The 22,891-nt window shown below is 41.2% G+C and overlaps 1 protein-coding gene and 1 long non-coding RNA gene across 3 annotated transcripts in view; one reads left to right on the forward strand and one right to left on the reverse strand.

Annotated features, from left to right (window-relative positions):
- Positions 1 to 616: 616 nt before the first annotated feature.
- Positions 617 to 16,149, reverse strand: LOC139076926 (uncharacterized). Of its 2 annotated transcripts, none has more exons than XR_011528993.1 (2): positions 15,504 to 16,149; positions 617 to 5,687 (listed from the first exon to the last, which is right to left on the reverse strand). It is a non-coding gene; the product is annotated as an uncharacterized lncRNA (long non-coding RNA). The 2 variants fall into 2 exon arrangements; XR_011528994.1 differs by having other exon boundaries at positions 854 to 5,687; positions 15,124 to 16,149.
- The window catches only part of TOMM70 (translocase of outer mitochondrial membrane 70), a 34,598-nt gene continuing 26,931 nt past the window's right edge, over positions 15,225 to 22,891 (forward strand). The window contains exon 1 of the mRNA XM_008517497.2: positions 15,225 to 16,706. Within this exon, the coding sequence (XP_008515719.1) occupies positions 16,389 to 16,706 (318 nt within the window). The 5' untranslated portion in view covers positions 15,225 to 16,388. The remainder of the gene's footprint in view (positions 16,707 to 22,891) is intronic.

Genomic DNA, 22,891 nt, shown 5'->3' on the forward strand with positions numbered 1-22,891 from the left:
TACATGTGTTAAAACTGCACAAACTGCAACACATACAAATGAGTGCATGTACAGCTGGAGAAATCTGAATAAATTCCACAGATGGTATCAATGTCAATTTCCTGGTTTTGACATTGTTCTGTAGTTATGAAAGTTGTCAATATGGGGAGAAGTGGTGTGAAGGGTACATGAGACTTCATGTACATTTATTTGCAACTTTCTGTGAATCCCTAATTATTTCATAATAAAAGCAAAAAGAAAAATGGTACCAAGAAAAAGAAACTTCTCTAAATGGGTAGCTACAGGATCAAAATGAAACTGAGCTAGAGGTATTCTGGGAAGATAAGAATGAAGACAGCACAGGTTTTCAATCTCTCTGAATCCCCATATAAAAACCAACAGAACATTTGTAGAGGAAAACACCCTGGACAACTCCACAACAAATACAGGTGACAAGGTATCCTCCACTATCAAGCAGAGAGTATGGGGTCCAATCACCAACAGCTGAGACCTAGTAGAGCCATCCAGGGAGGGGCAAAAAGAAGGAAGCAACAGGGCATCTGCTTGACCTGAGAACAGGAGAACCACAAAATAGCCAATAGTTTGGAAAGCACAAAGGACCAATTTGAGGACAGCGTTAACTTTTATCCAGCAATGTTGCTGAAATATTTTATTGGTTCTAGTACGTTACAGATTTTCTTGGATTTTTCTATGGAGACAACCATATTGTCTATAAATAATGAAAAGTTACTTCTTCATTTCCAATATCCTTTTATTTCCTTTTTTGTGTCATTTTGGCTAACACCTTCAGTACTATGTAATAGAACCTGGAATCCCTAACTGGTTCTTGACTTCAAAGAGAAAACTACTACCATTTCGCTGTTAGGTAAGATATTTATTTAGACTTTCACATGACTTTTGTCAAGGTTCTTTAACAAAATGTTTTCCTAATTGTGTCACAAGCAAATATGGCAAAATATTAACATTGGTTAAATTTTGGTAGAATATGGCGGTAGATTGTAAATAATTGCAACTTTTTTGCTACTTCTCCCATTGAGAGTTGGAGTATAATTCACCATCCTATGAATCTGTGTTAGCCTTAGCAACATGCTTGACCCATAAAATGGGGTAGAGGTTATGTTTTGGAAAGCTTTGCAGCCTCCGCCTGGGGCTCTTGGAACACTCTCTCTGGGAAACCTGAGCTGCCACGTGAGCCTGACTACCCTGACTGAGTGCTGGAGAGGCCACAAGAAGGTGCTCCACTGGACACTCTCAAATGAGGCCAGTCTTCAGGTCATCTACACCAAGGACACTGAGAGAAGCCGTCTTGAACCCTGCAGACCAGCCCATCTTCCAGGAAAGTAAACTCTGTTGACACCAGCAGAAGAGAAGGATCAATCAAGCCATGCCCAAATTCCTGAGCAACAAAATTGTAAGCCGTATAATATAGTTGTTTTAAACCACTACCACTTGGGAGAGTTTGTTAAGCAGCAATGGATAACTGGAACATAGGTACAGAAACTATTTTTTGTGATTTTACATTTTCTCATAATTTAACAAAATCGAGTCTCTTCCTCATTGTTGGAAATTGAGGCTATTTTCCACTGGTTAGGAAAAACAACAAAAGGTAGAGCTAGGGAAGCATAGCCCAGAGGACCTCAGCTCAGCGCTAGAGCAGCTAAGATCAGGTCTGCAAAACCAGGGCTACTAGTCTTAAAGGAGTGAACCAGAAAACAGTGTGCTTTACGGGTGGATACTCCACTGCAGGCTCATCACTTAGTGATGGACCAGCAGCTTCATGCAAGTCAGAAAAAGGGGCACCTTTCTCCAGGCAGACTCAGCCCGACACCAGCATGTGATGCACAAAGTGCAGGCTGGACCTCAGCACTCCCCTCGCCCCAGCACCCTTGTGCAGGGCACAATTAGTATAACCTGCATGTAATATCTTATTCATAAAGTGCAAGGCAACGTTTCTACATCTGCAAATGACACAAATTCTTGTGGGTGGCAATGAACTAAGTTAACAAGGATGGAAAGATCTTATAAATCTTTGTGAGTGGGCAGAAAGGTAGCAAATGAGCGCATAAAGTGTACATATGAGCTATCAGTCACAGCTAAGGAGAGGGAACTAGGGTTATTGTAGACTGTACCCTGAAGACAAATGCAGGGGCTCCTTCTGACAGCAAAAAGAGCAGCCACTTGATTGAATCATAAAGTGACATTCCCCTGAGAAACAAAGCAGTACCACCCACTCAACTGATGCTTTGATAGAAGTTGAATAGGGCAGAAACCGTCAGAAGAAAGTTGGAGAAAAATTGCCAGCATGAGGGCTCAGGGAAAACAGGGGCTTCTATATATCATGAGTGGGATACAAAGGAAAAACGAAGCAGGTCCCAATGGAAGCAGCTGCAGTGGTGGAGGTGGTGGCAGCAGTGACTACAGCATGGTTGGGACTGGGAACTAGTGGCTATGATGACAGTGGTGATGGAAGCAGACTATTTCTGGTGATGGTAGCAGTAGCAGCAATTGAGTTGGCTTCCCAGCTGATACCAACAGTGTTAGACAGCAGTGGTGGCACTAGACAATTAACGTTGGCAGCAGTAATGGAGATGAAGCAGCAGTCAGGAACTTGTTCAACAAACACTTCATCAACTCTTTATTCAGCACTGACCATATGTCAGGTACCAGCTTGGGCAGATAAACAAGTTAACAAACATCCCTTGTATGCACAGCCCTGTAATAGATGCAGGAGTACAAAGATGACTAGAACATGGTCCTCACCCTTCAAGGACTCAGAATTGAGTATGGGTAGCACAAATGAGAACAATAATTATGGCAATGTGGTGATTGTGGGGAAGAAATATAAACTGCTGTATGGTCCAATGCAAAGAGAACATATTCCTTTGCTCTGACATAGCACATTAGAGGATGCAGTGTGTTAAGCACTGTACAAGATACAAGATAAATCAGACATATATCCTGATCTGGGATGCCTGTAGTCCAGCAGATGAGGTAGGACAAGTATAATTCTATAAAACAGGGTAGCAAGCGATGTTTTAAGAAAGTTCCAGAAAAAGTATTTTGGGAATTTAGAGGAAGACCTGCATACAGTAGGCACTCAATATTGTTTTAAGTAAATTAACATTATTACTACATCTTGAATGCCATTTTTCCTTCTTCGATACCCTTTAATATCATTTATTCAAAACAATATTTATAAGGTGCCTACTATAGCTGTTATGGATTGAATGTTTGTGTCCCCTCAAAATTCATCTGTTGAAGTCCTAACCCCCAATGTGATGGTATTTGGAGATGGGGCCTTTCAGAGGTAATTAGGAATAGATGAGGTCATGAGGGTGGGGCCCTCATCCAATGGGATTAGTGCCCTTGTAAGAAGAGACACTAAGAGCTTGCTTTTTTCTCTCTCTCCCCTTGGTGAGCACAAAAAAAAAGAGGTCATGTGAGGATGCAGAGAGAAGGCAGCCATCTGCAAGCTGGGAATAGAGCCCTCACCAGAAAGTGAATTGGCCAGAACCTTGATCTTGAACTTCTCAGCTTCCAGAACTATAAGAAATAAATTCTGTTGCTTAAGCCACCCAGTCTATGGCATTTGGTTATTGCAGCCCTAGCCGACCAATACAGATTTTGGTACAGGGAGTGGAGCCCCTGGCCCCTAATAATTCATGTTCTTCTCACATGCAAAATACATTCATTCCATCCAACAGACCCAAAAGTCTTAACTCATTCCAGCATCTACTCTAAAATCTAAAGTCCAAAGTTTCATTTAAATATCATCTAAATCAGGTATGAGTGGGACTTGATATACGATTCATCCTAAGGCAAAACTCCTCTCCAGCTGTGAACCTGTGAAAGCAGACATGTTACGTGCTTGCCAAATACAATGGCGTGACAGGCATATTATAGACACTCCCATCCCAAAAGGGTGAAACAGGGAAGAAGGCAAGGGTGATGGTTCCCAAGCAAGCACAAAACTTAGCCAGGTAAATTCCATTAGATCGTAAGGGTTAAGAGTAGTCCTCTTTGGTTTGGAATTCTGCCCTCCAGATCCACTGGAGTGGCAGTGGCACCTTCACAGCTCTGGCGGCTGGGGGGCAGCCCTGCCCTGAGCTCTCTGAAGTGCCCCTGAGGCACTGGGCAGGGGCACCCCAGTGGCCCCCCACTTTGCAATAGAGGAGGAACTAGCCTTGCCCTCTGTGTCTGTGGGGGGAGTGGTAGCCCTGACTTTTGAACAGCCTTTGGATCGTTCTTCTTCTCTTTTCTTGAATAAAGCATCTTTGAAGCCAAATAGCACTATGGTCGCATCTTGTGAAATCCCCAAAGTCCAACAGCCTTCCTTCATTCCTCTTTTGTTTTTGGTCCTCTTTAGTCCCAGCTGGCGGTGTTTTGCTGGTATAATCCCATCTCCATTCCCGGCTTTGCTGAGATGACTAAGTCCCTGAGTTATAGCCATAATCTCTTTATCACATGGTTGTTCAGCCACAACCTTAGTGTTCTCTTCAGGACAAGCTTTCTCATTTTTTGGAATATGGATAGGCTAAGAATTTTCCAGGGGCCGGCCTGGTGGCGTAGCAGTTAAGTTCTCCTGCTCTACTTTAGTTGCCCGGGGTTTGCTGGCTCAGATCCCGGGTGCGGGGCTACCCACCACTTATCAAGCCATGCTATGGCAAGCATCCCACATATAAAGTAGAGGAAGATGGGCACAGACGTTAGCTCAGGGCCATTCTTCCTCAGCAAAAAGAGGAGGATTGGCAGCAGATGTTGGCTTAGGGTTAACCCTCCTCAAAAAAAAAAAGAATTCCTTACAATTAACAGTTCCTTCCTCAATTGGCCGGCACTAGCCAGGGGTTGAATTGCCGTGGGGGAGTGGAGGCGCTGCCCTGAGCCATGCCCTTCCAGCTGCAGGTACGGTCTCCCGGCTGCCTGCCAAGCTTGGCCCCTGCCTGCACCCCCCAGCACTGCCCCGGCCGAGCCCACCACTGCTTCAGCCCTCGGCCTAGGCCACTCAGGCAGGCACCCAGGGTGGTGGCGCCTGCAGCCAAGCTCCAGGAACAGCCAGCCAGAAGCACCATGAAATGGATATTCACCAAGAAAACCATGACAACTTCATGCTTCAGAAACTGAAGAACAGGGAACTGCAGAGTCCTGGGCCAGGGCCCTGACTGTAGACCACCATGTCTCTTTGCACATTGCAATGTGCTGGCTGCGGTCTCTCCAGCAGTAAAGCACCTCACTCTATCGATGATGTGAAGACCACGAGGAGCTCTTTATCACCCTTGACCACAACCAGCTGAGTACAGGCCTGGTGGACCAGCTCCTGGACTACTTCTACAGTGGCAAGGTGGTGATCTCAGAGCAGAACATGGAGGAGTTCCTTGGCGGGCCCAGTATTTCAACATGATGTGCCTTTGAATCCACTGCAATGACTTCTTGATTAAGACCATTAGCCTTGTCAACTGATTGTACCACCTCACCTTGGCCGAGATGTTTGGGCTCACAGAGGTATCAGACTTGGCCTAGTCTGGCCTTCACGACAACTTCCATTACTGGACCAGTCCTGAGGGCTCCGTGCAGCCTGAGGGCTTCATGCAGTATCCACCTCTCATCTTCAGCTGCCTGCTTCAAGATGAAAACTTGCATGTGCTCAACGTGGACCGGGTTCTCAGTGTACTCATCATTTGGGTGTACTTCTGGAAGAATGAGTGGGAGAAATATTTCATGAAGTTCTTTAGTTACATCAATCTCAATGCTGTCTCCAAAAAGAGGCTGATATTCGCCAGCCACAAGTTGATGGGCATGGAGAACAGCTCAGCCCACACAACCCTCATTGAGCGTGTCCTTGTGGAACAAAAGCAAGAGAGGCCATCCAGCCTGCTGAGCTACCAATGGAAAATAATATATAGATAAACTGTATCAATGTTAAATTCCCTGATTTTAATAACTAAAATGTGGTTATAAAAGAGAAGGTTCTTGCTTTTAGGAAATATATATGTAGTATTTAATGATAAAGGACTATGATGTCTCCAACTGACTCTCAATTGGTTCAAAAAATAATATGCATATATATACATATATACATATATATCTATACACACACACACAAACACACATAGAGAATGATAAACCAAATAGGGAAAAATGTAAACAGTTGTGAATTCAACTAATACAGAAATTTCTCACTCCATATTTGCAACTATTCCATAAGTTTGAGATTATACCCAAATAGAGTCACCAAAAATAAGTATAACATTCCCATCTTCTCATGTTACACATCAGGTAAACTGGCACATTCCAAAGTTTCTCTCACATAACACTAGTTCCAAAAGATGCTCCCCATAAAAAGCGGATCCTGGAGGCAAGTAAAATCGAGACCAGATGCTGTTGATGATGTTCCCCGCCCGAAGGAACACATAGTATAAGAACATAGTAAAGATTTGGAGATGTCCTGAACTAAAGGAAACTGTTCAACCCAGCATTTCCCAAGCTTTTAACAAGTAAACCTTGTTTACCTTGTGATGCTAATATCAGCACAACTAGCACTCCAGAAAGTGGAAGGGGCTGACTGGTTTCCGGTAGCTAGAGGTAAAGCAGGCAATGCCCAGGCCTTCTGAGCCTGGGCCTCCTACACAGGACTGCTGGCCTCAGAGAGTTGGCTAGGGACAAAATATAGGTTTGCTCTGTGCTAACCAACATCTCTGAAAACTGAGCCTGCAACCCTGGCCTTGTGCTCTACCTGGCTGGACTAATGCGTCTAAACCATGCCACTGTTTAACAGGAAAGCAACCACAACAAGGACACAAGAAATATATCCTTGCTTCATAAGTGTGCTATGTATTATATGTATTACAAGTTGTTCACTTCATGTATTACTTTACATATCTTGCTTTCTGAATAGACTGAACTCTTTAGTTAACAAGATTATTTCTTACCTCATCATTTTCTCTCCAATGCACAATGCCTGACTCACTACAGGACACCAGCAAATGTATAGTGATTACACAGTGAATTCATCATTGAATAATTACCTCTGCGCCCAGATAGGATTTGCCTTGTATTAATTCAGGTACTACATAAGCAGACTTCTACAGCATGTCTGTAGGTAGTAACCCTAGTTACCCTGGCAATAAGATAGATACGAAACACTTCTAATTACAGCCCTTAAGAGAATTAAAACCTTGATAAACATTCTTTCAGCATAAGCAAAGAGAAGCTAGATGAAGGATTACCCAAATAAGAGACTTCTGCAGCCAACTCAATGCTCCCTGCCTACATGCATGCATGCACGTATGGCTTTCTCTTCTCTGGATTTCCAATAACGCTACAACCTGGAATGAGCAAAATCTTTTCCCCCAAAGCTCGGCTGAGTCAGGTTCATACTTCCCTAGACATCCACCCACATGATAATCAGCTTAGCGCACATCCAAGCACACATGTCTTCCTACCTCCAAGCACTCAAGGAAAAAGGATTATTTCTTTACCGGACCCTATCTCCAATATCGAATCTTTACAAATACAGAAGAGCTTCTTGTTCCTTAGAGGGAAGAGAGCAATATGTTACATAGAACAGTGCCTTGGGAGTCTCCTTTCTAGACACAGTTATTAACACAAATCACAACGTGAGCTTCCAGATCTCTTAAAATGAGGAATCTGCACAACCTCCTCTGCTCTCCTGCAGAAATATCGAGACTTAATGAAAATGATACTACTGCCCAACATTTACACAGAGTTCTACAGCTGGCAATGACTTGTGAAATTGTGAGATTTCATTTAGACCTGCAACAACATGCCCAGAAGTGAGCTCCTCAGCAGAAAGCAGAGGCAATCCTCTCCTAGCCAGCTCCTGCTTTCTTAGAATGTGTCTGTGTGGGTTGAATCTGTGGCAGCTATAAAGAAAGGCTAATGGCACCTGTCACAAATATTATCCACTGCCTCTTGTGGAGAATCAGCAAGGGAGAAGAGAATAACCGACAAAGGAACCCTTAGCAGGCTTTCAGCGGATTTCTCAGCAGAAACCTTATAGGCTTGGAGAAGGTAGAATGATATAGTCAAAATACTGAAAGACAAAAACTTTCAGCCAAGAATACTCTATCCAGCAAAAATATCTTTCAGACAGAGAAATAAAACCTTTCTCAGATAAACAAAAGCTGAGGGAGTTCATCGCCACTAGACCTCCCTAACAAGAAATGATCAAGAAGGCCCTCGTACCTAAAACAAAAAATGAAAAAGTTTACAATTCTTGGGCAAGGAGATAAATAGAAAGAATCAGAAAATTGCAGCTCTCTATCAGAACAGATCAGCAAACAATTATAACATAAAAGATAAAGGGAAGGAAACCATCAAAAATAACTAAGAACACTTCAATTTAATCACAAACTCATAACACAAAGCATAATAATTTGTGACAACAATAACTTAGAAGGGGAAGAGGAAAGGGATGGAAGATGCTCAGGCTAACAGAGATAAGAGGCTATCAGAAAATGGACTATCTCATCTATGAGATCTTTTATACAAACCTCATGGTAACCGCTAAACAAAAAATGAGAGCAGAGATACAAATAATAAATACAGAGAAAACTGAGAAAACCATCACAGAAAACCTCCAAATAGAAATGGCAGTCAGAAATACAAGGGAAGAGAAACAATGGAAATATAGAACAACTGGAAAACAAGAGATAAAATGGCAGTATTAATTTCTCATATATCAATAATTACTCTAAATGTAAATGGATTGAATTCTCCAATCAAAAGACACAGAGTGGCCAGGTGGATTGGAAAACAAGACCCAACAATATGCTGCCCCCAGGAAACACATCTCAGCTCTAAAGATAAACACAGACTCAGAGTGAAGGGATGGAAGATGATACTCAAGCAAATGGCAAGCAAAAGAAAGCAGGTGTTGCCATACTTACATCAGACAAAGCAGACTTCAAGATAAAATAGGCAATGAGAGACAAAAAGGGGTAGTATATAATGATAAAAAGGATATTCCACCAGGAAGACATGACACTTATGAATATATATGCACCTAACACAAGAGCACCAAAGTATATAAAGCAACTATTAACAAACCTAAAGGGAGAAACTGGCAGCAGCATAATAATAGTAAGGGACCTCAACACCCCACTTACATCAATGGATAGATCATCCAGACAGAGAGTCAATAAGGAAATAGCAGAATTAAATGAAAAACTAGGCTAGACGGACTTGACAGATATATAAAGAACATTCCACCCCAAAACAGCAGAATACACATTCTTCTCCAGTGCACATGGAACAGTCTCAAAGACAGACCATATGTTGGGAAACAAGGCAAGCCTCAATAAATTTAAGAAGATTGAGATCATATCAAGCATCTTTTCCAACCACAATGCTGTGAAACTAGAAATCAACTACAAGAAAAAGAGGGTAAAGTCACAAATATGTGGAGACTAAACAACATTCTACTGAACAACCATTGGATCAATGCAGAAATCAAGAGAGAAATCAAAATTCATGGAGACAAATGAAAATGAAAATAAACCATACTAATTCATATGGGATGCAGCAAAAGTAGTTCTAAGATGGAAATTCAAAGTCAATGCAGGCGCACCTCAACAAATAAGGAAAATATCAAGTAATTTTAAACTACCCCTAACAGAACTGGAAAAAGAAGAACAAACAAAGCCCAAAATCAGAAGAAGGAGGGAAATAATAAAAATTAGAGAGAAATAAATGAAACAGAAACCAAAAAAACAGTAGAAAGGATCAATGAAACTAAGAGATAGTTCTCTAACAAAAACAAAATTGACAAACCCTAGCCAGACTCACTAAGGAGAAAAGAGAGAAGGCTCAAATAAATAAAATTAGAAATGAAAGAGGAGAAATTACAATAGATACCACAGAAATACAAAGGATTATAAGAGAATACTGTGGAAAACTATATGCCAACATATTGGACAATCTAGGAGAAATGGATAAATTCTTAGACTCATACAACCTCCCAAAACTGAATCAAGAATAAACAGAGAATCTGAATAGGCCAATCACAAGTAAAGAGATTGAAACAGTAATGAAAACCTCCCCAAAAATAAAAGTCCAGGACCAGATGGCTTCTCTGGAGAATTCTACCACACATTCAAAGAAGATTTAATACCTATCCTTCTCAAACTATTCCAAAAAAACTGAAGAAGACAGAATGCTTTCTAACTCATTCTATGAGGCCCAACATTACCCTGGTACCAAAACCAGACAAAGACAACACAAAAAAGGAAAATCTCAGGCTGATATTGCTAATGAACATAGATGCAAAAATCCTCAACAAAATACTAGCAAATCAAATATAACAATACATTAAATGATCATACACCATGATCAAGTGGAATTTATATCAGAGGTGCAAGTATGGTTCAACACCTGCAAATCAATCAATGTGATACACCACATTAACAAAATGAGGAATAAAAATCATATAATCATCTCAATAGATGCCAAGAAAGCATTTGACAAGATCCGACATCCATTTATGATAAAACCTCTCAATAAAATGGGCATAGAAGGAAAGTATTTCAAGATAATAAAGCTCATATATGACAAACCCACAGCCAACATCACATTTAACAGTGGAAAACTGAAAGCCATCCCTCTGAGAACAGGAACAAGACAAGGGTACCCACTCTCACCATTCTTATTCAACATAGTACTAGAGGTTTGGCCAGAGTAATTGGGCAAGAAAAAGAAATAAAAGGTATCCAAATTGGAAAGGAAGAGGTAAAACTCTGTTTGCAGATAATATGACTCTACATTATAGAAAACCCTAAAGAACCCACCAGAAAACTATTAGAAATAATCAACAACTACAGCAAAGTTGTGGGGTACAAAGTCAACTAAGAAAAATCACTTGTATTTCTATACATTAACAACAAACTAGCAGAAGGAAAAGTCAAGAATATAGTTCCATTTACAATTGCAACAAAAAGAATAAAATATCTAGGAATAAATTTAACCAAGGAAGTGAAAGACCTATACACTGACAACTATATGACATTATTGAAAGAAATTCAAGAAGACACAAGGAAATGGAAAGACATTTCACACTCATGGATTAGAAGCATAAACATAGTTAAAATGTCCATATTACCTAAAGCAGTCTAAAGATTCAATGCAATCCCAATCAGAATCCCAATGACAATCTTCATGGAAACAGAACAAAGAATCCTAAAAGTTACATGGAACAACAAAAGACCCCAAGTAGCCAAAGAAATCCTGAGAAAAAAGAACAAAGATGGAGGCATCAGAACCCCTGACTTCAAAATGTACTACAAAGCTATAGTAATCAAAATAGCATGGTACCGGCAGAAAAACAGACACACAGATCAGTGAAACAGAACTGAAAGCCCAGAAATAAAACCGCACATCTATGGACAGCTAATCTTTGACAAAGGAGCCAAGAACATACAATGAAGAAAGGGAAGTCTCTTGAAGAAACGGTGTTAGAAAAATTGGACAGCCACATGCAAAGGAATGAAAGTAGACCATTACTCTACACCATATACAAAAAATTAACTCAAAATGCATCAAAGACTTGAATGTAAGAACCTGAAAACATATATAGGCAGTACACTCTTCAACATAGGTCTTACCAGCATCTTTTCGAATACTATGTCTACTTAAGGAAGGGAAACAAAAGAAAAAATAAATAAATGGGACTACATCACACTAAAAATCTTCTGCAAGGGAAAGAAAACCATGAACAAAATGAAAAGACAACCCACCAACTGGGAGAAAATATTTGCAAATCATAAACCCAACAAGCGGTTAACTTCCAAAATAAATAAAGATCTCATACAACTCAACAACAAAAATAAAACAAGCAATCCGATCAAAAAATGGACAGAGGATATGAACACACATTTTTCCAAAGACATACAGATGGCCAATAGGCACATGAAAAGATGTTCGACATCACTAATTATTAGGGAAATGCAAATCAAAACTGCAATGAGATATCACCTTACACCTGTCAGAATGGCTATAATTAACAAGACAAGAAATAACAAATGTTGGAGCGGATGTGGAGAAAAGGGAACCATCATACACTGCTGGTGGGAGTGCAAACTGGTGCAGCCACTATGGAAAACAGTATGGAGATTTCTCAAAAAATTAAAAATAGAAATACCATACGATCCAGCCATTCCACTACTGGGTATTTATTCAAAGAACTTGAAATCAACAATTCAAAGAGATTCATGCACCCCTGTGTTCACTGCAGCATTATTCACAATAGCCAACAGGTGGAAGCAACCCAAGTGCTCATCGACTGTTGATTGGATAAAGAAGATGTGGTATATATATATATATATATACAATGGAATACTGCTCAGCTATAAAAAAAGACAAAATCATCCCATTTTTAACAACATGGATGGACCTTGAGGGTACTATGTTAAGTGAAATAAGCCAGAGAAAGACAAACACACATGATTTCACTCATATGTGGAAGATAAACACATGGATAAAGAGAACAGATTAGTAGTTACCAGAGGGGAAGGGTGTTGGGAGGTGGGCAGAAGGGATAAAGGGGCACACATATATGGTGACAGATAAAAACTAGACTATTGCTGGTGAGCACAATGCAGTCTATACAGAAACTGTCTATACAGATAAATAATAATGTGCACCTGAAATTACACAATGTTATAAACCATTATGACCTCAATAAAATCATTTAAAAAAAAAAGAGCCATTGGAAAAAAACAAAACAAAACAGTTCCTTCTTCAATTCATCTCTCTTCTTGTATTTTACTATAAGTAGTAAGGATGACCCAAGCCACATCTTTAATATTTTGCTTAGAAATCTCCTCTGCTAAATATCCAATTTCATCATTCAAAGTTCTACCTTCTACAAAACACTATAACACAATTCAGCCAAGTTCTTTGCTACTTTATAACAAGGATCGCTTTCCTCCAGTTTCCAATCACCTGTTCAATTCCATTGAGATCTCACTGAAATGGCCTTTAACACCCTGATTTCTATCAACACTCTGTTCATGATTATTTATATTTCTGTAAGAAGATGGAAGCTTTGACTCCAGCTCTCCTCTTTTCTTTATGAGCTCTCACCAGAATCATCTTTAATGTCCTCTATCTACCTACAGTTCCTTCACAGCAATCTTGGCTTTTTCTAGAATGTGCCTCAAAACTCTTCCAGCCTCTACACATCACACAGATCCAAAGCAACTTGCACATTTTCTCCAGAGAAACAGAACCATTAGGATGTGTGAGTGTATATATATATATCTCAAACAAACAATGAATTCAGTGACCTTTAGAGCAGTTTCAGACTAGTACTACAGCTAGAAACTATATTACAAGAGATTTTGGATGAAATGAGTGATAAATAAGTAGAGGTAACAGGTGTAGACAATTCTTCCCAGTAATTTTTCAGTGAAGAAAAAGAGAGAGAGAATGGAAACCTAAGGAAGACTTGAAAGAGAATGGAGCTTTGTATGTGTGTGCTTCATATAAGCACATTGGTGGACTCACTGGAAGGTCTGGACACCAATCAACGAGCTCTCCACCAACTCCACCAATCAGAAAGCCTCGGTGCAGCAATGACAAGTGAGGGGATAGAATCATACAACTGGAAAGCTGTGGGGAGCCTTAGAAATCATCTAATCCACTGGTCACACTACATAGAAAGTAAAGGTGCCCATAGTCACACACACAGCACACTGGTATTAACATCTAGAATAAGAACTCAGGTCTTCTGAATCCCAGTCCACTAGACAGACTAGCTTCCTAAAATACAGACCAGAGAAGAGGTGAAGAAAGCTGCTTCTATTGAGTTCCATTACTCTAGCAAGAAAAAGAAAATGTCTATGATAACATATGCAAAACTTTGATTTTTTAGGAAGGAAACATAGTTCTTTACTTCCCTACTTTAAAATTTAGAAAAACAGAGAACTAAGGTTTGAGTGTCTACCATTTTGTAATAAACATTACACCAAAAAGACCTTAAATATTACCTAATTAAATCTTTACTATAACCTGAGAGGTGTGTTTTCCCTATTTCACAGCTTAGAAATTTATGGATCAGATCAGTAAGTTCACAGAGCTAGTGACATTCTTACTCAGTTCTACACTATAATCAATTAGGAAATGGGGGAGAAAAGAGTTGAACAGACTAGGAACAGAAATGAGATGTTTAACAAAGTATAAAAGTAACAAGATGAATTCATTTACTGATGCTGACACTAAAAATAAAATCAAACAAAACCAACATTTTAGATAAATATTACTTAATTAAACAAAATGCTTCAAGAAATTCTAACATTGATTGCCTTTGGAGAGGGGAACTGGGTGACGGGGACGGGGGTAACTTTTGGATTGTAACCATAACAATCTATTACCTATTCCAATAAATAAAAGTTTTGGGGTTTTTTCTTCTGCTGAAGAAGATTCATTCACCCTGAGCTAACATCTATGCCAATCTTCCTCTATTTTGTATGTGGGTTGCTGACTCAGCATGGCTGTAGCAAGTAGTGTGGTTCTGCACTCGGAACCCAATTAGCGGAACACGAGCAACTTAACCACTAGACCACCAACCTGGCCCCAAAGTTTTGTTTTGTTTTGTTTTGTTTACACTTTAAATGTTTCAGTTCCTATCAATAGTTGGTAATTACTAGGATTCTGCAATCTCCTCTGAGGCTGAAGGAAAAATTGAAATTTCAGCAAAGAAAAATCCTAACTCTGTTCTGAAAAGGCGAGAGAAATTAGGTTAAGGGGCAGAAGACTTGCCTTGGGGGGTTGGAGATCAGGAAGAGAGAGAAGCCGATTTGCCTGCAACAACCACTAACTGATCAACTCAATTCTATTCCTATTATTTTTAGCTCATCTTTTTAGTCTGTTGCTAAGGAACCCTATGGCCTGAAAGCAGTTTACTAATAGGAACTTACAAGAAGCAAGAGAAAAACAATGATCCTGAAACTTTCAAATTAGGCCATTCTAATTCAATCAGTCTATTTTGGTGCCACTTGATCTCTTTTTGATCTTTATGTAGGCCTACTGTTATGTTGAAAATCCTGTTATACCCCAAAGCAAAAGGATCATCTGTCAATTTTTAATATAAGGGTCCGCACACAAGTATACCTGAAATGGGAGCCATAGTTCTAGACTCTGATTCTCTATTAATATATGTCTTTTCTTTCGAAAATACTATGAATTCCAAACAATTCCTTGCAAGAGAAATTTCTGTATTTAAAGAGGTCTGGTGCAGAGCATAGGGAAAGGACTTGACAAAGCTATTAGATATATGAAAGCTATGAACCGAAATTTCGACTCGGGAATAAAGAGAGAAGCAGGCTGAGACAGCGAGTGCAAAACAAGCACGGCAGTGGGCCATCAGGCGCTGGTGTGGCTGGGGTCTCGGGGGAATCCAGCACAGGACACAAATATGTATAGCAAAGCTGCAAGCAGTGGGGACTCCGGGGCGTCACATTTCCAGCCTATCAGTTCCAGAACCTCCTTACACACAGACGTCATCAACTTCACAATTGGTGCAGATGGGAAGCCGCAGGGACCCCGTTCTGGTCGTTTTGACTGGAGCCAACCTAGGTTTTCCCGTTTCCGCCCAGTCTGATGTCTGCCATCTGCTGTTGGCCCCGATAACCTCAAGTTCGTCCGAGCTAAAATCTGGCCATGGTAGGGATAAGAACATGGGGGAAGACAGTAGGCCATCTTCGACTGTGGACTCTTTCCGCACACATCCTTAAAAGTCCTTCCCCTCCGTCGGGCTCCCGGACACGCCAACGGTAACAGACCTAACAGGCGAGAGTTCCAAGCGGTGCCAACGAGACTGGGGTCCAAACTCCGCCAACAGACCGGCGGCTCGGCCCCGCCCCCCCGCCAGCCAATCGCCTTCGCAGCTCCCCGGCAGTCCCGCCCATTCCCGGGGCCGCCGGGCCTCCTCCTCGGTTCTGACCGCCTGCGCACCACAAACCCGCCCTACACGCGCCCCTCCTCTGTGCGCTAGACAGGAGGGCCCCCTGCCCTTCTTTCCGAAAGCGGAGGGAACGACACCGGCTCCCACAGCGGCCCAAGACCCCGGAAGTTAGTCTTACGAACAGCAGCGGGGCCAAAAGCCTGCCGCGGGGTCCCTAGCACGCCCAGTTCCCTGTGACCCGGAAGTGGTTCTTCCCGCCTCCTCCGCTACGGTGGAGCGGGGAGGCCCGGGGCGGCAGGTCTGTCCCGGCATGCCCCGGGCTTCCGGCGACCTCTGGCCCTTGTCTGTCGTCCGCTCCCGCTGCCTGGCGTGCTCGCTCCCTGTCTTCCCTCCCTCCTGTCTCTCCTCGCACGCTCCCTGGTGACTGTGGCGCCCGCGACCAGCAGGGAGGCAGTGGCGGAGGACGATCGTCATGGCCGCCTCTAAGCCGGTGGAGGCGGCAGTGGTCGCGGCGACTGCGCCCGGCTCCGGGAGTGGGGTGGGCAGCGGCGCGGCCCCAGGCACGGGGGGCCTGCCGCGATGGCAGCTGGCGCTGGCGGTCGGGGCGCCCCTGCTGCTGGGCGCGGGCGCCGTGTACCTGTGGAGCCGGCAACGGCGGCGCCGGGAGGCCGGGGGCCGAGGCGACGCGAGCGGCCTGAAGCGCCACAGTGAGCGGAAGACGCCGGAGGGCAGGGCCAGTCCGGCCCCGGGCAGCGGACACCCCGAAGGCCCCGGCGCTCCCCTGGAAATGGTGAGGAGCAGCCCCGGGCCACGCAGGTGGACCCCGGCGGGCGCAGCCTCCCCTTGACAGGTCGTGTGGGTCGGGGGCTTCCGGTGAGACGGCAGCTGCCGCCGGCTGCACGTGGGTTTAGGGACATTCAGTTCTGGCCGCTTGTAGGGACTGGCGTAGCCCGAGGGCACAGGTTAGCGACTTTCTTTGACAGTTTCCTTTTGATTTCAGAAAAATACTTGCTTTTCTCAGTGACACAGCATTTGTCCCTAGCGTCGTGAGTACGGGGGACATTTGCAAGTGTGATGATTGTATTTAACTAACTAGTGAAGGAAGCCGAATTCCAGTAAGTATTGGTAGGTCGTGAAAAGGATTGATCTGGTGATTTCCAAGGCCTAGAACCTAATAGGTAATAACCTTTTAATAACGAGCCACTCCCCTTTTTTGAAGTGTTTTAGTGTGGGGCATAGGTAAATACGGTGACCAATGGTTGGCAGAGTAAAATGGTGTTGAGTGGCATTTGTTTTGTCATCCGTGGGAGTGCGTTCTTGAACTTTTTAGGTAGAAGGGTCTTAAATTCATTTTTGTTTGTTTGTTTTACCTGGAAATTTGCATAACCGAGCCTGATAAGCAGGGTACAGATTCTCTGATGTTAGGCCAAGCATCCGAGGATCTGGTGAACTGCTTTGTGTGGTTTTGTTGAACTGACTACTAAATCCTTTTGGTATCTGACAGCTGTGTGGGAAATTGGCCTGGCTGCATGTACCAAACTGGGATGGGATGGGTTGAGGGCTTTTATCTGTGTGTAGGATTATACAGTGGGAGTTCCAGAGTAAATCAGAGTTCAGAGAAACATTTGGTCAAATAACTGCCAGTTATATACATTTGCAAGTCGTTTCCACGTTATACTATTCAGGTTGAAAGTATGCTTTTACTAAGTAGTCAAATTAGCTTAAGTTTTGATGTGGGAATGAACTACCATAGTTCAGTACGTACTGTATGTTAGGCATTGTGCTAGGCCATGAGAGAGCCAGATAGGCTTTCTAATAAGAGAGTAAAACATTGCCTTTTTTTAAATACAGAAAAGAGGCGTTACACTGTGGTGGAAGAAGCCAGGGACTGTGAGAACTAGGAGATGTGCGCTTTGTATTGGGCTCTCCAGCATAGACCTTGGAAAGTCATTTTATCTATCTGACCTCAGTGTCATCCCTGTAGAATAAGAGGATTAAAATATTAGATCTCTTATGTTTCTTGTAGTCCTAAAAATTGGTGATTCTCAGTGCTGCTAATGAGAGTGGTAGTGGGGGGGATTCTTTGAATTAATCATAACTTGTCTTATGTCATTTCATGTGTCTGAAATTCTCTGGTCATTCCATGTTTCATTTGTTAATTTAATTTTAATCACAAGAATAGCAGATGAATGAAAAATACATAAAAGTTCTCAGATCTATAATATAGTTTCTGTACACGGAACTAGGTTTTGACATTTCGTTGCAGTTTCAAATACTACCCCACCTCACCCGTTTGGTATTTGATAGAATTTGGCAAGCTGTCTTTCAGATTTTAGATTTCCTTAAATCTTATTTTCAGTTTGTCAGCATTGTCTGGGTCAACACTGTGATGGTTGTTGAATTCCATGGTTTGTAGTTTTATCACATCAGTTTTTTAATTCAGCTGACTGCAGTTAAAAATTAAACTTTGATTGACTTCTTTGTGTATCTTGAAATGCTTTGAAATGATTTATTTTTGACCCAAATAAAACTGAGCAAAATACTTGTACATACTGTTGTTTGCTTTGTGGAATTTGCACGCTTGTACCTGTAATCTTGCTTTAAATTACTGGATGATTCTTCAGTAAAGCAACAATAGGAATGTCTTTGCCATTTTTTTTAATGGAAATTTGTATTTTTGCTGTTTGTGACTAATAGATACCAAAAGATGATTTTTTGGTCTTTTTTATAGTGTGGTCCTTAGAGTTATTATTAGACTATCTAAATATAGCTGACCATTAGTTGTAATTTATTTATTATCTGTAGTTGGAGAAATTGCTCTCTTTGCATAGCATCTTTAGATTGGCAACTTCAGTGGGTTTTGTAAGTAAGGCAGCATTTGTTTCAACTCATGGAAAAAATGGCAGAATCTTGACGCCCTAACTGTTCTTTCTCCACCTGAGCAATAGCTATATTTTTTAAAAGAATGAAGGAATGGACAAATATTGTTGGTTCAGAGTTCAATATCAGTGAGCAAATGGAAAATCAGTGGGTTTTGTGTGTTAGTTTATCTTTACCTTAATGTACAATGAACTAACAAAATGATCTGGGCTTTTATCTATCGGTTTGAGATTTGCATGTGCAATGTAGACTATATACAATTATCATTTATCTGGGATAGCAAACATTTGTAAAGCAAAAGCAGAAATTGATATTTTTGTTTAATTAGGATTTTAGGATTTCACTAAAGAGAGGCATCTAATCACAGTTGATAACGTCTGAGATTGAGGTACTTAAAGTATTAAATCATGTTCCATTTGGGGCCGTTATAAAATCTAACGTGATGTGCCATTTTGCTTCAGTAATTTTTTTTAAAGTGTGAAGAATTACAGATTTTCAAAGTTCAAAATGTTCTGTGAAGATCATCTTGTCCATAGTGTTTCTCAGTCTCTGGGCCTGAGTTATCACAAGGGACTACCACACCCATATGACACCGAGCCTGGTATCCTGGCTGCACGGATATCTTAAGTTATTTCTTTTTTTCAAACAACCTGTGACTTTTTAAAAGTGCATTTATTTACAAGTATTATCAACTTTATAATAGCTTCTTATCCAGTTATTTTTGATCTGATGATAAAAACGGTTATGCTAGTGATCAAGTTTTTTTAATGTTACCCAGAAGTTACCCACATGAAATGGTTAGGAACCACTAATCTAAGTAAGCCCTCTGGAATGGGAAGGGAGAGATGTACCTAAACATTTTAATGATGGGAGCAAAGACTGAGTAACCTGTTATCTTTGAAATGAAGTAATTTTCTTCCCCCAAATGATCTGTTTCTAGTCGTTGTTTAAAAATCAGGGTCACCAATGACATTCCTTTGTAATTAAGTCCACTAAACACCTTTCAATCTGTATCTTACTTGATGCTTGGCAGTATTTCACATTGTCATCTCTTAATTTCATAACTTCGCTGTGGCTTCTGAGACACTACATTCTCCTGATTTTCTTTGTTTGTTTTAAACTTCCTGATACCTACCTCCCTTGCTGTTTCTTCTCAGTCTCCTTTCTAGGCTCTTTTCTCTGCCTCTTCCTTTTGGTGACCTTCGTGGGCTGTCCTAGGCATTCTTAATGCTCCGTACCTTCCCTGGATGTCTGCTCGCCCTCCAGCAGCTTCACTTAGCACTTAATCTATGGATGGCTCTCTAATTTCTTGTCTATGGCCCAGACCTCTCAAGAGGCCACAATATAAAAGGAACCTTCCCTTCATTACCTCACACTCGGACTCCTGTTTTTCCTGAGAATACCCCTTATCAATTAATGTGCCTCATCTAACTAGTTTCCCAAGCCAGAAACTTGGATATCATACCTGACTTTTAACTCTTCCCCTGTCCTCCACATCCAATCTAGAAAAACATCCAGGAAATTCTCTGTCTTAAATATCTGACTACTGCTTCATTCCAACCACCATTATTTCTTGACTGAGTAACTGCTACCCTCGTAACTGTCTTCCTCCAATCCATTTGGTCACTACCAGAGTAAATCCTGACAGGACCATGCTTAAAACCATTAAGTGGTGTTCTCTTCATCAGCGATAAGATAAAGTTCAAATTCATCATGATTTCAGACCCTGCGTGATCTTGATCCTGTTACCTCTTCAACTTCATCTCTTGCCACTTCCTCTTGTTTCTCACCTTTGGATGTTCTTTGAACGCTGCCCAGTACCTCTACCTTCTCACCCTTCAAGTCACAAAATGTGGGTCATTTCACCTTTTCTGAAAACCTTCTAAGCCTACCTCTCATCTGTGTGAACTTTACCTCTCCGTTGCGCTCACCACATGGTCCTAGGGTTGCTTATTCATGTCTTTCCTACTATGATCTTCAATTTGTGAAGGCTGGGACCATCTCTCTCTCTCTCCACTGTATTCTCAGAACCTAATGCAATGCCTGGCACACAGCAGGTGTGGAGTGAATGAGCCAATGAAGCTTCATTCCTTGACCTCTCTAAGTTTTTATATATATATTTAATTCCACAAGTTGAATATTTTTTTCAAAACTTCCAGCTTTTTTTTAAGATTTTTTTTTTTCCTTTTTCTCCCCATAAGCCCCCCAGTACATAGTTGTATATTCTTCGTTGTGGGTCCTTCTGGTTGTGGCATGTGGGACGCTTCCTCAGCGTGGTTTGATGAGCAGTGACATGTCCGCGCCCAGGATTCGAACCAACGAAACACTGGGCCACCTGCAGCGGAGCGCGCGGACTTAACCACTCGGCCACGGGGCCAGCCCCCCAGCTTTTTATTTTTAATTTACCAGTAGATCCTGGAAATTGCTATAACAGTTTTAAACCTCATATAGACATTCTTTGTTTATAAATCACTTGATTTTTTATGAAGTACAACCATAATCCTGCAAAAGCAGCATTCTTAGAAGTAGGTTCTGCTTAGGTAAAGATTATACTGTATAATGATTTAGTAAGTGAAATTGGTTGTAGATTTTTAAAATTTCAGGACATAAAATGGGAAAGGACTTTCTTATTATCTTAGGTATTTTCTTATTATCCTGGGTTTGACTCATATAAAAGTAACAGTTGGGCAATAAAGTATTGAAAGATTGTTTCTCATGCACTAAGTGTGCCAGAGTTGATTGCCACTTCTGTAAAGTTGGGATTCAAATTTTAAAATATGCTTTTGGAATTTGGTAAATTTAAGGGAATAAAGCCATTTAAGAGAGACATTATTGAACCACCTCATGTATATTTTAACTGGATGCGTATAAATGTGTAATTGTGATAAACTAATATGCATTTTATTTTCTTACACGTGGATTAATGTCCCTAATTTTAGCTCATTTTCTTTCACAGTGACTATATGCAATCATCAAGATAATATTATATAAATACTTGCTAAGAATTTACAGTGATTCCTTATTGCCAAATGTATGTCATTAAAAGCTTTCTGTAATGTAGTCATTTTACCATCACAGGACTTGTTTTAGAGGTCCTTTCTGGTCTCCTGAATTTCTTCAGGGTGTGTGCTAAATAACTCTTTTAGGGTTGTTTTTCCTCCTTGGAGTATTTTCCTAACTGTCCTCTGTTAGTCATCTTTGTTCCAGGGCAGATTCTTGTAAGTAACTTTCACTGTCAAACCCTGATTGTTTTCTTACTTTGTAGTCCACTAAATTCACTGAGATTGTACCTTATATCTGTAGCTTTGGTCTTTAAGTGTAATTTGTTTTCCAGAACCGATTTGCCTCTTGTAAGGGATTGGGGGGCAGGTTCCTAGGTTGTGCCTGGTAGTTGATAAGTTTCAACACACAATATTTGTTGGAGAGGGAGAAAATGAACTTATTTACTATGTTTCTCATTCTTTCCTTTTAGATTTATTTCCTGAGTTATTTGTTTTTAACCCTTGTGTCTTACCCAGATAGTTTTGGATGTTATGTGTGTGTATATATGCGGTTGCTACTCTTTGGACTAATAATTTTCTGGTTATTAGTGGTACGATTTGCTAATCACCTAATGTACACGGTGAGATTTCAGTGTTTTGGTCAGTGGTAGTTCTTTTGAGAGGCTGCCAGTTAACTTATTTTCTGCACTGGCCTCTAGTGTTGCCTCAGAATAAAGACTATCCTGTTGGTCGTTGTACGGTGGAGTCACGTCAGATGTGCTTTTAACTAAAATGAATGCAATTGTACGTGCTTGGCAAAAATAAAGACAGACATCTAGTTGTGCTGATGCTTCCCTTTGTCTTTTCACTTAGTGCCCTTCTGCCTTGGAGTCAGTAGTGAGCAAGATATGATGCCTGAATTGGTTTCCTTTGTTTCAGTTCCAGAGTGTGAATCTGGGTATGATTCTAATGATAAAGATCCATATTCTTCATAAAACATGGATGAAGGGAACATGGAATGAAGGGAAGCAGCTGGACAGAAAGTAAAGGGCGGGCTGTGAGCAGAAGGTGATGGCGATGTTAACCAGGTTCATGCTGTCCAAAGATGTGGGTT

This window comes from Equus przewalskii, chromosome 18 (genome assembly GCF_037783145.1).
Source record: "Equus przewalskii isolate Varuska chromosome 18, EquPr2, whole genome shotgun sequence".
NCBI lineage: Eukaryota > Metazoa > Chordata > Mammalia > Perissodactyla > Equidae > Equus > Equus przewalskii.